The sequence below is a fragment of the Dendrobates tinctorius genome, unplaced genomic scaffold (genome assembly GCF_039654945.1).
Source record: "Dendrobates tinctorius isolate UK_male_01 unplaced genomic scaffold, ASM3965494v1 ptg000086l, whole genome shotgun sequence".
Lineage (NCBI taxonomy): Eukaryota > Metazoa > Chordata > Amphibia > Anura > Dendrobatidae > Dendrobates > Dendrobates tinctorius.
The window spans coordinates 29,549,659-29,566,690 of NW_027361754.1; the positions used below are offsets into that span (position 1 = coordinate 29,549,659).

The 17,032-nt window shown below is 44.6% G+C and overlaps 1 protein-coding gene across 3 annotated transcripts in view; it reads right to left on the minus strand.

Moving 5' to 3' along the window:
* SMIM35 (small integral membrane protein 35) overlaps positions 1 to 17,032 on the minus strand; it is a 53,953-nt gene that overhangs the window by 23,114 nt on the left and 13,807 nt on the right. Inside the window, exon 2 of one of the 3 annotated variants that reach the window (XM_073585251.1) lies at positions 3,004 to 3,105. The exons of 1 other annotated variant lie outside the window; for it this stretch is intronic. In XM_073585251.1, coding sequence (XP_073441352.1) covers positions 3,004 to 3,105 — 102 coding nt within the window. Of the gene's footprint in view, positions 1 to 3,003; positions 3,121 to 17,032 lie in introns of all 3 variants that reach the window. One more of the 3 variants, XM_073585250.1, reaches the window with a different exon arrangement.

The following is a 17,032-nucleotide window of genomic DNA, read 5'->3' on the forward strand; positions in this document are numbered from 1 at the left end:
CATTCTGTTTTAGGGAGTAAGTATCACACACAGTGTGGAAGACTAAGTGCCACACGAGGGGAAGGAAGCCCAAATGCTAGAGAAAGGGGAAGTGTATACCCCTAGGGAGATGTAGTAGCACCCTGCCTCCACTAAAGTCCATATATTGTTTCCACACCAATCATGGAGCAGGAACCTAAGCCCTGTATATCCTTAGAGCTAGGCCCTTAATAGGGAAGCAGGGGATGAGCACTGATCAGCCGCCACGGCACACTAAAGAGAAGAAGGGAGACAAACAAGGGGAAGCAACCAGGGCGTAACATCCGCGGTTGCAGAGGTCGCAGTTTCGACGGGGCCCGGAGCGCTTAGGGGCCCAGGCCCCAGGGCATATGGAGCCCAATGAGCAGAGGGGGCCCGCATTGGGCCCCAGCGGCAGAGCAGTCTGGGCGGGAGGGGGCGTCAGAGGGGCACCATGTCAGGGACCAGTGCAGGTAACTGCTCTGCTCCTCAGCTCTGCACCGCTGCAGCCCGGCTCCGCCCACACACGTGACTGCTCACGTGAGCACGATGTCAGCGAAGGTCCTTTCGCCCACCAGTGCCTGATGTTGCAGTGAGGTAGTGTACAGCTGTGTGGCACTGGCAGCGCTGTGCTATATACTGTACCATGTGGGGCTGTGCTATATACCATGTGGGGATGGGCTATATACCATGTGGGCTGTGTTATTCACTATGTGGCTGTGTTATATACCATGTGGGGTACATTATACATTATTCTATGGGGGAGGCTGTGTTATATAATATGGGGGGGCGACATTATATTCTATGGAGAGGTGGGCTGTATTCTATTCTATTTGGGGCTACATTATATTCTATCGGGGGCTGTATTATATTTATTATATTCTATTGGGGGTGATTGCATCATACTCTATAAAGGGGCTACATTATACTATATGAGGAAGCTACATTGTATTCTATGGGGGGCTGCATTTTATTCTATGGGGGGCTAGATTATATTGTATGGGGGCTTCATTGTACTTTATGAGGGGGCTACATTATATTCTATTGGGGCTGCATTATACTATATGAGGAAGGCTACATTGTATTCTATGGAGGAACTACATTATACTATATAAGGGGCTGCATTATATTCTATGGGGGGCTGCATTATACTCTGAGGGGGCTGCCATATATTCTATGGAGGGGCTGCATTATACTATAAGAGGGGGACTGCATTATATTCTATGGGGGGTTACATTATATTTTATGGTGGGGCCGCATTATACTCTGTGGTGGCTGCATTATGCTGTATGGGGTGGCTGCATTATACTATATGTGGGCTGCATTATACTGTATCGAGGACTATGGGGAATACATTATACTGTATGAAGAACTATGGGGTGCATTCTACTATGGGAAGTGAACTGCACTACAAGGATGACTGGCGGTGTATTATGCTATATGGAGCACTATGAGGAGTGTATTATACTATATGGAGGACTATGGGGAGTGTATTATACTATATGGAGGACTATGGGGAGTGTATTATACTGTAGATGTGCTGCTGATAACATGATACTGTATGGTGATCTGTTAGTGATCCATTAGTGATCATTCTGTCCCCATCATTCTCTCTCAGACGGTGGAAAGAGGCCGGGAAACAAGTGTTGAAAGACTTCAATATTGTCGATCACACTCAATTAGTGGCCTGAACTCAGCGCATGTAAATACAATCGAAATGCTTCTGTGTGATGTGCAATATGTTAGCATTTGGGGCCCCATTTTAAACTTTGCCTAGGGCCCCACTTTGCCTAAAATCGACCCTGCTGTGTGGCCCCAGGGGTGCACGGGAGAGGGCGGTGCTCAGTTTCTCCGCTGTCGGACATCGCTGTGGTGTGGTGTAGTGTGACCTGCGCTGTACACAGCCCCAATCCGCAGGGAGAGTCTCCACAGTGTGTATACTCACAGAAGTTGCATTTTTAGCATTTGAGGGCAGCAGAGCTGGAGTTCTGTCACTGTGTGCAAGAGATCTTTACCCCGCAGCAAACAGACAGGGGCAGATTGATGACACTGTCTTAAAGAAAAGAAAAAACTTTGTTGTCCATAGCAACCAATGAGACTGCAGCTTTCATCTTACTAGTGCTGTTTAAAAAATGAAAACAGTGCTCTGATTGGTTACTGTGGGAACACAGAGATTTCATGACCGTGCCCCATAAGAGCGGCTCCATGTGTGTTGTGCTCAGTTGTTGAGGCTTCTTCTTCCTCCTGGAGGAAACCCGAGACAATATTGCTCAGACACCCCAGACTGAAGAACCAGCCACACAGTACCGAGCTGATGCTTTGGAAACATGGTACTCTTCCCATTTTTGCGCCATGACTGCCATCTGTGGGGCTCTTTTCACCCCTACATCAGACATATAGTCTTGTGTCAATTAGAATAGTACACTATAACATTAGTGGGGTCCTCCTCATGTTGTCACCAGCTGCAGGATATCCATGGCATAGATGGTAACTTGGGTAATGACTGCCGAGGGTCTGCACTGATCAGCATTTCTGCGGACTTGTAGGTAGGCCCTTTACAAGATGGCGTAGCAAATCAGACACCTGCCCTCCGCTCCTGTCATTCTCTATGTGGGAGTGGAGTTATGGGGGTGGTGGGGCTGTGGACAGTTCGAGGGATGGAGCCTGGGCTGGTCTCAAGGGGGCCCCGAACATTTTGCCAGTATGGGGCCCCGAAATTCCTAGTGGCAGCCCGCGGTGGGGGGGACCCATTTGAAAGTTTGCACCGGTGCCAATAACTTTGTAGTTATGCCACTGGAAGCAACTTAGCTTGAGCAGATTCAGAGAGGTAAGGATTGTCCGGCACCATGAGCGGGTGGGCACGTGATTGCACGTAGGCAATTTGCACACGTGCAGTCATAAGCCGACTAGATGGGTGCTGCCTTGCTCAACGGAAACAAATAGAGTGAGGCTGGATACGTATACGTAGTCAGAATGTGGCCGGGAATATGCATATTATATACTTACATGACAGACTGGTCTCTGCACCGGCTCCGGAGAATCCTGACTGTGCGCTTTGCGCGCTTTGTGCGGATTCACAATCACATAAAGTAACTCCAGACTTGTAGCCTAAGGAAGGAAAACCTGGATGATGTTAGACAAAATGATCTCTTACAGTAGGATCAGGAATTTTTAGTACGGCACCAGTTTTTCCGTAAATTTGCTCATCAAATTGCCATCCGCTGTGATTGATACATTCATGACATTAAAAATTTAGCTCCAGTGCAAAGAAACCACAGTAATTTCACCTTACTACACCTAAACTCTTAGTTCATCAGGCCACTGTCTTCTCTTCTATGCTGCCAGGTACCTGGTCCCTTTCTAGGCTTTTACACAGCAAAATGAATATTTACCCCAATACATCACAATTATAACTTTTTTTTATCATAAAACTTCCTCCTAGTGGCTGAATGTTTGATGTCGATCACTGCTTTATCTAGTATGCATTAGCTATTACCATGTGCATTCTTCAATAAATTACTTGTACATTTCTGATGATACCATCCTTGAATAACAGCTCCTCCATGCACGCTCGCTTCTCCTTTTCCTGCCACTAGAGGACGCCCATTTCCGTAAAATAAATCCGCTGTAACGGTGTTGACGTTAAGTCTGATCAGTGTCGGACGGATGTTACTTTCAAGACAGTATGGAAACATGAAATGCGCAATAAAATACACGTTTTTTTGCCGCATTTGCGTATTTTTTACCAATTTTGCAGTTTTTTTCTAAACGTAGTATGGATTTTTTATGCTTTTTTCTATAAGCGTTTCTATTTGAAATAAAAACAGCATGAAAAAGCTTCATGTAAAAAAGAAAATAGCTTATAAAGGCATATAAAATTCATGATTAATTCTTAGTATATTATATTATATATCTTTTAATATTATGAGATTATATAGGATCACTTGCTAAGACCAAAATTGTATCTCATCAGAGTAAAATAGTTTATTGTGTTTTTTTTTCCCTCTACGCTTTTTTGGACTTCGCACAAACCAAATACATGGCAGTGTCAATACTGGCCATTACAGTGCTTGGCCACCTTTCAGGACATTTTTTTTATAACTTAGGCCCTATTGACACTTCCATCTTTCTGGTAGGTGTGATGTCTGTTTTCACGTACAGCCATTAAAATGTATGGGGCTGCACATACAGTGGGGAAAAAAAGTATTTAGTCAGTCAGCAATAGTGCAAGTTCCACCACTTAAAAAGATGAGAGGCGTCTGTAATTTACATCATAGGTAGACCTCAACTATGGGAGACAAACTGAGAAAAAAAAATCCTGAAAATCACATTGTCTGTTTTTTTTTTCATTTTATTTGCATATTATGGTGGAAAATAAGTATTTGGTCAGAAACAAAATTTCATCTCAATACTTTGTGATATATCCTTTGTTGGCAATGACAGAGGTCAAACGTTTTCTGTAAGTCTTCACAAGGTTGCCACACACTGTTGTTGGTATGTTGGCCCATTCCTCCATGCAGATCTCCTCTAGAGCAGTGATGTTTTTGGCTTTTCGCTTGGCAACACGGACTTTCAACTCCCTCCAAAGGTTTTCTATAGGGTTGAGATCTGGAGACTGGCTAGGCCACTCCAGGACCTTGAAATGCTTCTTACGAAGCCACTCCTTCGTTGCCCTGGCGGTGTGCTTTGGATCATTGTCATGTTGAAAGACCCAGCCACCTTTCATCTTCAATGCCCTTGCTGATGGAAGGAGGTTTGCACTCAAAATCTCACGATACATGGCCCCATTCATTCTTTCATGTACCCGGATCAGTCGTCCTGGCCCCTTTGCAGAGAAACAGCCCCAAAGCATGATGTTTCCACCACCATGCTTTACAGTAGGTATGGTGTTTGATGGATGCAACTCAGTATTCTTTTTCCTCCAAACACGACAAGTTGTGTTTCTACCAAACAGTTCCAGTTTGGTTTCATCAGACCATAGGACATTCTCCCAAAACTCCTCTGGATCATCCAAATGCTCTCTAGCAAACTTCAGACGGGCCCGGACATGTACAGGCTTAAGCAGTGGGACACGTCTGGCACTGCAGGATCCATGGTGGCGTAGTGTGTTACTTATGGTAGGCCTTGTTACATTGGTCCCAGCTCTCTGCAGTTCATTCACTAGGTCCCCCCGCGTGGTTCTGGGATTTTTGCTCACCGTTCTTGTGATCATTCTGACCCCACGGGGTGGGATTTTGCGTGGAGCACCAGATCGAGGGAGATTATCTGTGGTCTTGTATGTCTTCCATTTTCTAATTATTGCTCCCACAGCTGATTTCTTCACTCCAAGCTGGTTGGCTATTGCAGATTCAGTCTTCCCAGCCTGGTGCAGGGCTACAATTTTGTTTCTGGTGTCCTTTGACAGCTCTTTGGTCTTCACCATAGTGGAGTTTGGAGTCAGACTGTTTGAGGGTGTGCACAGGTGTCTTTTTATACTGATAACAAGTTTAAACAGGTGCCATTAGTACAGGTAATGAGTGGAGGAGAGAGGAGACTCTTAAAGAAGAAGTTACAGATCTGTGAGAGCCAGAAATCTTGATTGCTTGTTTCTGACCAAATACTTATTTTCCACCATAATATGCAAATATAATAAAAAAAAAACAGACAATGTGATTTTCTGGATTTTTTTTTCTCAGTTTGTCTCCCATAGTTGAGGTCTACCTATGATGTAAATTACAGGCGCCTCTCATCTTTTCAAGTGGTGGAACTTGCACTATTGCTGACTAACTAAATACTTTTTTTCCCCACTGTATGTCCGTGTTTTCACGCGCTCTTCACAGTCGCCGGGTCTCGCTGAACGCAGCATGAGCCTGATTCGGGGAACGTCATGGGAGGCTTTGGACTACTCCATTCCTGCATTTGGGAACATTTTTGTGAATGGCGGACAGAGTCTTGTTTCTCTTTCTCTCTCTTTTATGTCTTTCAGATTTCCATTTGTGGACTAAGGCCACGTTCACACATTCAGTATTTGGTGAGTTTTTTACCTCAGTATTTGTAAGCCAAAACCAGGAGTGGGTGATAAATCCAGAAGTGGTGACCTGTTTCTATTCTACCTTTCCTCTCATTGTTCCACTCCTGATTTTGGCTTACAAATACTGAGGTAAAATACTGACCAAATACTGAATGTGTGAACGTGGCCTAAGCCTGGTTCCCTGGACTACGTCAGACCTCCGTGGGATTTTTTTTTTTTTTTTTTTTTAAATTAATTGATGAATCAAGGAAAATGTGGGGGAGTGTTTATAAATATTTTTGTGAGGGTTTTTTTTTCTTAATTACTGGGTTAGTAACGGGGGTGTCTGATAAAAACAGACACGCAGGTGACACACTGATGGTAAAAATGGACACACTGAGGGCGCACTATTACAAAATACTGATGACGCCTGTGCCATTTTTCCACGTGCGTGTTTAAACATGGACGTGTGAATGAGGGATAAAGGAGGAGCTGTAATAGCTGGAGACCTTGTGGAGAGACAACATAACCTCTTTCTATAGAAAAATGCCAAATCTAAAAAATTAAGTCCAAACAAACTGAGCTAACAGGCAAAATTTTTCTGGAAGAGGACAACCCCTTAAATTGATTGGGACAGGGAATACTTTCCTCCATGTTTTTTCACTTCTCAGGATTCCCAAGCATTTCATGTAATCTCCTCTGTCATGATTCAACCCGTCTTGTAAAATTACTGCCAGGGTATCGCCCTGCCGTGCCCACTTCTGATGTCACCACAGTGTAATACACCGATAAATATGCTTTTATGAGATTTGTTGCTGCTGCTGCACCACAAAAATACTTTTTAAAGGGGTTGTCTGCTTCAGTTTTCTTTTTTAACAGATGTATAGTGGATACTATTTTGTGGCCCTTCCTGATGATTACATATTACAGATTCTCCTCCTGTACTTGTTAGCACAGATTTCATCACAGATTGCACAGTTCTCTTGTCCTCAATATGGCTGCCGATGGAGGCGCACGAGAACGGACCTGTGCATCCCCCTCCTCCAATAAAGAATCAGTTTATCTATTTGCAGTCATTTTCAAGTGGAGGAAGTTGGTGGAAAAGCATACATAGTGTCCAACATTGAAAAAAAGTTTTTTATGGTTCCAGCACACGATGTGAAAAAATTAAGAAAAGCCTTTATTTAATCCATAATTAAAAAATGCAATTCCAGTGATGATAAAAGCATGTGTCCAACATTACCTTCAAAGAGTGCCCACGGGGAATACTGTGCTATAAAGAGCCCTCTTTGGCCCACAAAGTAGCATTCTGTACCCACTTAGTGCCGAACAGTGACATCGTAGTATCACACGCTGGCCAAAGTGTTATTTATTTCCTGCAATTTGCTATACTTTGCCCACAAAGTGCCATCCTATCCTAAATTAGTGCTCAATATCGCCCATATAGTGCCATACAGTGCCCAGAGTTGGATACCTTGGAGAATTGGATATTTGGGGCTCCAAACAGCTCAGGGAGTCCAGTGATGATGAATCCAATACTGGATCCAAGAAGTGATTGGTCTACTTTACATATTAACTATGTGGATACGTAGAATTTACATGATCTCACCAACTAATTGTATCAGTTGCTCATTTTATATTTGCCACTGCCTTAATGAGGTCATGCAGGAAGAACGCTGCCGAGTCTGACTGATACACAGTGTGCCCTCTACAGCACAGCAAAATTCATTAGCAAATGTAATAATGAGTAATCTGTGCTAATTATTTGTAGTGATGAACATGCAAAACTGATTAAAAGATACAGTGTATGAAGAAAGTATAGGACACACAAGTCTTATTCATTGAATCCAGGTTTCTCCTTCTACCACATTGCCCCTGGTGTATAACCTTCGCCCCCATTGCCCCTCAGTGTATAATATCTGGCACTTCAGCCTTCCCGTGTATACCCTCTGGCTGACGGTAAATAACCTCCGGCTCCCCACCTGCCATCCACCTTTCTAACGTGACAGAGCAGCCGGTGATACCAATGTGATCCTGTAATAGGAGCCACCGGTGTAACATGTCCGTTAATGACATTTCTTCCCTGAGTTTTCCCCCACCACCTGTGAGTCATATTATTGAGAAGTGGAAGAAACTGCATCAACTCAGCCATGAAATGGAGACCCCGTAATGTTACAAGCAGGGGGACGAGTGCTGAGGAGCACAGGGCAGAAAAGTCACCACTGCTCTGCTGACCCCATAACTGCAGAGACCAGACCTCATAGAATCATAGATCATAGGATCATAGAATCGTAGAGTTGGAAGGGACCTCCTGGGCCATCTGGTCCAACCCCCTGCTCAAAGCAGGATTCGCTAAATCATCCCAGTCAGATGTCTGTCCAGCCTCTGTTTGAAGACTTCCATTGAAGGAGAACTCATCACTTCTCTTAACTGCAGAGACCAGACCTCCTCTGGTATTAACATCAGCACAAACACTGCACCCTGCCAGGAGCTTCATGGCCGAGCAGCTGCATGCAACTGTATATCACCAAGCACAATGCCAAGCGTCGGATGAAGTGGTGTAAAGCTGCCACCACTGGACTCTGAAGGAGAGGTGTTCTGTGCAGTGACAGATCACACTTCTCTATCTGGTGTCTGATAGAGAAGTCTGGGTTTGGTGATTGGAGATGTTAGGTATCGATTCAACATCTATCTAAGGTTGCATCAAAAGTATCTTAGACCCTTTAAAATTGAAAATAACTTAAGGCCCCTTTCACACATCTGTGTCTCCGGCACGTGTGGTGACAGTTTTCACACGTACCGGAGACACGTACACATGTAGGCCCATTCAAATGAATGGGTCTATGCACATGTCAGTGTGTTTCAACGGACCGTGTGTCCATGGACAAAACACGTTGACATGTCCGTTTTTTGCCATCATCACGGATGGCGAAACGTCCCGTACGCATGCACACAGAGAACACACTTTGATGTCCTCCGTGTGACACAGACGGCCGCCAGGGAAGAAGCGCTACTGTAAGCCGGTGCTGTCATCATTCTCCCCTGCTCTGCCGGCGAGCAGAGAATGATGAGCATTGTATTAAAGTTCGAACGACAGCAGGTGGTGGCTTTTGGGACTCTTACCCCTATCATCTGACACCTGCTGTCGCGAATAATAGTGACAGTAGGTGCGGATGATGGGGTTAACATTCCCAAAAGCCACCACATACTGTCGTTCGGACTTTAACCCCTTCCTGCCATCCGACGTACTATCCCGTCCACGGTACCCGGGCCCGTATGACCGGGGACGGGATAGTACGTCGGCGCGATCAGCGGCGCCCACGTGGTGAGCGCCGCTGATCGCGGCCGGGTGTCAGCTGATTATCACAGCTGACACCCGGCACTATGTGTCAGGGGCGGTCACGGACCGCCCCCGACACGTTAACCCCTTGCACACCGCGATCAAACATGATCGCGGTGTACCGGGAGTTAAAGGGAAGCATCGGCAGGGAGGGGGCTCCCTCCGTGCTTCCCTGAGCCCCCCACGGCAGCGCAATGTGCAGCGCTGCTGCGGGGGGCTCCTATCCTCCAGGCCCCCGAATCCAAGATGGCGACGGGGGCCTTCGGGGACCTGAGGAAGCTGGCTTCCTCAGTGCCTGCAAAGCACAGGCAAGAGGAAGTCTGCTTCAATGCCTGTGACAGATTGCTGATCTGTCACAGTGATCTGTGATGTGACAGATCAGCGATCTCCCACCTGGGACTATGTAATAAAGTAAAAAAAAAATTAAAAAAAAATGTAAAAATAAATTTAAAAAAATCGCCAAATAAATTAGAAAAAAAAAAATATTCCCCAATAAATTCATTTTTTGAAAATAATTAAAAAAAAAACAATAAAAGTACACGTCCGTAATGACCCGCCCTATAAAACTGTCCCATTAGTTAACCCTTTTAGCGAACCCCTTAAAAAATAAAAATAAAAAACGAAGCAAAAAATAATGATTTATTATCATACCGCCAAACAAAAAGTGTAATAACGCGCGATCAAAAAGACGCATATAAATATCCATGGTACCGCTGAAAACGTCATCTTGTCCCGCAAAAAACGAGCTGCCACACAGCATCATCAGCGAAAAAATAAAAAAGTTATAGCTCACAGAATAAAGCGATGCAAAAATAATTATTTTTTATATAAAATAGTTTTCATTGCATAAAACCGACAAAAACATAAAAAAACGACCTAAATGAGGGATCGCTGTAACCGTACTGACCCGAAGAATAAAACCGCTTTATCAATTTTACCGCACGCGGAACGGTGTAAACGCACTCCCCCAAAAGAAATTCATGAAACGCTGGTTTTTGTTCATTCTGCGTCCCAAAAATAGGAATAAAAAGCGATCAAAAAATGTCACGTGCCCGAAAATGGTACCAATAAAAACGTCAACTCGTCCCGCAAAAAATAAGACCTCACATGACTCAGTGGGTCAAAATACGGAAAAATTATAGCTCTCAAAATGTGGTGATGCAAAAACTATTTTACAATAAAAAGCGTCTTTTAGCGTGTGACAGCTGCCAAAAATAAAAACCGCCATAAATAGTAAATCAAACCCCCCGTTATCACCCCCTTAGTTAGGGAAAAATATTAAAACTAAAAAAAAAGTATTTATCTCCATTTTCCCGTTAGGGTAAGGCTGTGTGCACACGCTGCGGATTAGGTGCGGATTCATCCGCGCGGATTTTGTAAAATCCGCAGGTGAAACCGCAGGTCAAAAGACCTGCGGTTTTACCTGCAGATTGCTCTGCGGTTTTGTCCTGCGGTTTTTCATCTCCTCAATAGAGGAGATGGCAAACCGCAGGAGAATCCGCAGAAAGAATTGACATGTCAATTCTTTCTGCGGATTGAAAACCGCAGATAATCCGCGCGGAAAATTCCGCACCGTCTGCACTGCGGTTTTTGATTCCCATAGGGAATCATGGTACTGGGGTCCGCAGCAGCCAAAACCGCTGCGGAACCGCAGCAAAATCCGCAGCGTGTGCACACAGCCTTAGGGTTAGGGCTAGGGTTAGGGCTAGGGTTAGGGTTAGGGTTAGGGCTAGGGTTAGGGCTAGGGTTAGGGCTAGGGCTAGGGTTAGGGCTCAGATTAGGGTTAGGGGTGTGTTGGGGTTAGGATTGGAGTTATAATTGGGGGTTTCCACTGTTTGGGCACATCAGGGGCTCTCCAAATGCAACATGGCGTCTGATCTCAATTCCAGCCAATTCTGAGTTGAAAAAGTCAAATGGTGCTCCTTCCCTTCCAAGCTCTGCCATGCGCCCAAACAGTGTTTTACCCCCACATGTAGGGTATCAGCCTACTCAGGACAAATTGCAAAACAATTTTTGGGGTCCAATTTCTCCTGTTACCCTTAGGAAAATAAAAAATTGGGGGCAAAAATATCATTTTTGTGGAAAAAAATGATTTTTTTATTTTCACGTCCGAGTGTTATAAACTTCTGTGAAGCACTTGGGGGTTCAAAGTGCTCACCACACATCTAGATAAGTTCCGTGGGGGGTCTAGTGTCCAAAATGGGGTCACTTGTGGGGAGTTTCAATAGTTTAGGTACATCAGGGGCTCTCCAAACGCACATGACACCCGCAGACCATTCCATCAAAGTCTGCATTCCAAAACGTCACTGCTTCCCTTCCGAGCCCCGACGTGTGTCCATACAGTAGTTTTCTCCCACATATGGGGTGTCAGCGTACTCAGGCCAAATTGGACAACAACTTTTGGGGTCCAATTTCTCCTGTTACCCTTGGGAAAATGAAAAAATTGGGGACTAATTGATCATGTTTCTGGAAAAAATACGATTTTTTTATTTTCATGCCCTGGCATTATAAACTTCTGTGAAGCCCTTGGGGGTTCAAAGTGCTCACCACACATCTAGATAAGTTCCTTAGTGGGTCTAGTTTTCAAAATGGGGTCATTTCTGGGGGGTTTCCACTGTTTAGGTACATTAGGGGCTCTCCAAAGGCAACATGACACCCGCAGACCATTCCATCAAAGTCTGCATACCAAAACGTCACTACTTCCCTTCCGAGCCCCGACGTGTGCCCATACAGTAGTTTTCACCCACATATGGGGTATCAGCATACTCAGGACAAATTGGACAACAACTTTTGGGGTCCAATTTCTCCTGGTACCCTTGGGAAAATAAAAAAATGGTGACTAAAAGATCATGTTTGTGGAAAAAATACGAATTTTTTATTTTCACGCCCGGGCGTTGTAAACTTCTGTGAAGCACTGGGGGGTTCAAAGTGCTCACCACACATCTAGATAAGTTCCTTGGGGGTCTAGTTTACAAAATGGTGTCATTTGTGGGGGGTTTCCACTGTTTAGGTACATTAGGGGCTCTCCAAACGCAACATGACACCCGCAGACCATTCCATCAAAGTCTGCATTCCAAAACGTCACTACTTCCCTTCCGAGCCCCGACGTGTGCCCATACAGTAGTTTTCTCCCACATATGGGGTATCAGCATACTCAGGACAAATTGGACAACAACTTTTGGGGTCCAATTTCTCCTGGTACCCTTGGGAAAATAAAAAAATGGTGACTAAAATATCATGCTTGTGGAAAAAATACGAATTATTTATTTTCACGCCCGGGCATTATAAACTTCTGTGAAGCACTGGGGGGGGTCAAAGTGCTCACCACACATCTAGATAAGTTCCTTAGGGGGTCTAGTTTCCAAAATGGTGTCATTTGTGGGGGGTTTCCACTGTTTTGGTACATCAGGAGTTTTCCAAACGCGACATGGTGTCCGATCTCAATTCCAGCCAAAAACGTCAAATGGCGCTGCTTCCCTTCCGAGCTCTGCCATGCGCCCAAATAGTGGTTTACCCCCACATGTGGGGTATCAGCGTACTCAGAACAAATTGCACAATAACTTTTATGGTCCTGTTACCCTTGGAAAAATAAGAATTGAGGGTGAAAAGATCATTTTTGTGGAAAAAATATGATTTTTTAATTGTATGGCTTTATGTTATAAACTTCTGTGAAGCCCATGGGGGTTCAAAGTTCTCACCACACATCTAGATAAGTTCCTTAGGGGGTCTAGTTTCCAAAATGGTGTCATTTGTGGGGGATTTCCACTGTTTTGGTACATCAGGGGTTTTCCAAACGCGACATGGTGTCCGATCTCAATTCCAGCCAAAAACGTCAAATGGCGCTGCTTCCCTTCCGAGCTCTGCCATGCGCCCAAATAGTGGTTTACCCCCACATGTGGGGTATCAGCGTACTCAGGACAAATTGCACAATAACTATTAGGGTCCTGTTACCCTTGGAAAAATAAGAATTGAGGGTGAAAAGATCATTTTTGTGGAAAAAATATGATTTTTTAATTGTATGGCTGTATGTTATAAACTTCTGTGAAGCCCATGGGGGTTCAAAGTTCTCACCACACATCTAGATAAGTTCCTTAGGGGGTCTAGTTTCCAAAATGGTGTTATTTGTGGGGGGTTTCCACTGTTTTGGTACATCAGGGGTTTTCCAAACGCGACATGGTGTCCGATCTCAATTCCAGTCAAAAACGTCAAATGGCATTGCTTCCCTTCCGAGCTCTGCCATGCGCCCAAATAGTGGTTTACCCCCACATGTGGGGTATCAGCGTACTCAGGACAAATTGCAAAATAACTTTTAGGGTCCTGTTACCCTTGGGAAAATAAAAATTGGGGTGAAAAGATCATTTTTGTGGAAAAAATATGATTTTTTAATTGTACCGCTGTACGTTATAAACTTCTGTAAAGCACTTGTGGGTTCAAAGTTCTCACCACATATCTAGATAAGTTCCTTGGGGGGTCTAGTTTCCAAAATGGGGTCACTTGTAGGGGGTTTCCACTGTTTAGGTACATCAGGGACTCTCCAAACCTGACATGGCGTCCGATCTGAATTCCAGCCAATTTTGCATTGAAAAAGTCAAACGGCGCTCCTTCCATTCTGAGCTCTGCCATGCGCCGAAACAGTCATTCCCCCCCACAAATCAGGTATCAGCGTACTCAGGACAAATTGCACAATAACTTTTGCAGTCCAATTTCTCCTGTTACCCTTGGTAAAATAAAAAAAATTGAACCTGAAGTATTTTTTTTGTGAAAAAAAGTTAGATGTTCATTTCTTTTTAAATATTCAAAAAAATTCCTGTGACGCACCTAATGGGTTAATAAACTTCTTGAATGTGGTTTTGAGCACCTTAAGGGGTTCAGTTTTTAGAATGGTGTCACTTTTGGGTATTTTCTATCATATAGACCCCTCAAAGTGGCTTCAAATGTGATGTGGTCCTAAAAATAAAATGGTGTTGTAAAAATGAGAAATCGCTGGTCAACTTTTAACCCTTATAACTTCCTAACAAAAACAAATTTTGGTTCCAAAATTGTGCTGATGTAAAGTAAACATGTGGCAAATGTTACTTTTCAAGTTTTTTGTGTGCCGTATCTCTGTGATTTAAGGGCATAAAAATTCAAAGTTGGAAAATTGCGAAATTTTCAAAATTTTTGCCAAATTTCCATTTTTTTCACAAATAAACGCAAGTTATTTGAATGAAATTTTACCACTAACATGAAGTACAATATGTCACGAGAAAACAATGTCAGAATCACCGGGATCAATGGAAGCGTTCCAGAGTTATGACCTCATAAAGGTACAGTGGTCAGAATTGTAAAAATTGGCCCGGTCATGAACGTGCAAACCACCCTTGGGGGTGAAGGGGTTAATATACGGTAACGCTCATCATTCTACTCTGCTCGCTGGCAGAGCAGGGGAGAACGATAAGAGTCGGCTTCAGCACCACCTGATGGGGAACAGCGCTTACTGTAGCGCTTCTTCCCCGGTGGATGTCCGTGTGGTACTGATGCAGCAAACGGTTGCCACACTTGTGCCACACGTAGTACACACATGGACACGGATATCTCCGGTACCGGTATTTCCGGTACCAGAAATATACGGACGTGTAAAAGAGGCCTAAGGGAAAGTTTACCAGGTAAAGTGGACTCACTAAGCTTCATTCCGGATATGCACACAGACCCCTGGTATTGATGCAGCAAGCAAGAGTCTCAGATGAATGAAGCAGATCCCAACAGGAATGAATGCAAGCACAAACACAGAAGCACAGATGATGGCGCTCACCAAACATAGGAATAGTCTCAATTCCAAGACACAGGTGTGTATCTAAATAGACCTTAAATAAGTCTAGGGAGATTATGTCAACTGATCAACTCCAAGCAACCTGCAAACCCCAGTGTGTAGCACAACAGGGGCAGTAAAACCAGGGAAGGAAACAGAGCCTGGAATACCTGGGCAGGTGTGTAACTGTAAGTTGTAAAACTTGTATTTCATGTAGTCAGCCCACTTACAGCCCTCCATGATACAAAATACACTTGAAAAAGTCCTCAAGTTGGCAAATCTGGTGCACGCATATTGTAAGCAGTGTGTAAATGCTCAGAATAGTTGAGGGCTATGCTAGCGGTATTGACAATCGTCACCTCCTCAGGTGTCATCACCTGTGACCTATTTCCACCCTGAGAATAATGAAGACACGTGAGGGGCCCTAGATCTGCCAAAGAGGCTCGGGTGATGCATCACTCACAAAACTCGTCCTACAAGAGCTCGGGTACAATCACTCATGATACATGTCACCTGAATTTCTCGCATCCTGACGTGTAATCTGTATATTTCACACACAAACAGAGAGTAACACAGTGACACACATTTAGGCTATATGCACACGTACCGGAACTCTCGCGGAAGTTACCGCGAGAATTCCGGAATTCCATTCCAATTTTAAATTCCTGCGATTTTCCCGCGGAAAAACTAGTATTTTGCAAGCGTATTTAGCTTGCAGAATTGCTAGCGTTTTCCAAGCGATCTGTAGCATCGCTTGGAGAACTGATTGACAGGTTGGTCACACTCGTCAAACATAGTGTTTGACAAGTGTGACCAACTTTTTACTACTGAGGCTGCCTATGCGGCATCAGTAGTAAAAGATAGAATGTAAAAAAAAATAAAAAATGGTGTTATTCTTACCTTCCGACGTCCCGCGCAGCCGTTCCTAGTAATCCTTTGCGAAAATGCCCGCGATGACGTCCGTTCTCGCGGGATCGCGACGTCTCGCGGTCATTCGCGATGACGTCGCGCGAATGACTGCGAGACTTCGCGATCCCGCGAGAACGGACGCCATCGCGGGCATTTTCGCAAAGGCTTACTGGGACCGGGAGCGTGGAGAGAGGCGGGAAGGCTGCGCGGGACGCCGGAAGGTAAGAATGACAATATTTTTTATTTTAAATTCTATTTTTTACAGGATTATGGTACCCAAAGCCCGGAGGACAGTCTCCTCTCCTCCGGACCGTGGGTACCATCCACAAATGTTCTGCTTACTTTCCGCATGGTGTGCACAGCCACATGCGGGAAGTAAGCGGAACAATGCATTCCTATGGGTGCGGGATCGCCGCGATTCCGCAAATTAATGAGCATGCTGCGTTTTTTACCGCGAAGCGATTCCGCCGCGGTAAAAACCGCAGCATTAGCACAGCATTGCGGAATCCCATATGAATGCCTGGGATGCTTATTTTTCGCGTTTTCGCAGCAAAACCGCCACAGAAACGCGAAAAAAACGCCACGTGTGAACTCAGCCTTAAAATCAATGTAAAAAAAAAAACGCTGTGCAGACGCTGTGGATTTTCCGGGCGGTTTTCCCGCGGTACAAAATCTGCAGCATGTTACTTCTTTTGTGCGGTTTTCCATCTCCCCTGTCACCAAGTCCGCAGGGGGAAAACTGCAATGGAAAACCGCACAAAAACCGCATGAAAAATGGAGGAAATCCGCAGGAAAAATGCAGGTCATTTGACCTGCAGATTTCTTCCATTCTGCGCGGAAAAATCCGCAGGGCCAAAAAGTACGTCTGCACTCAGCCTTACACTGAGGATTCCAGTGATCTGTCCCCACTGTGTGTAGAAACGGCTACAACTTTAAGGTTATATGAGGACTTGATGTTATTGTATGGTGCAGAAATGACAAGTCCTGACTAATGCTGGATCATCACTAT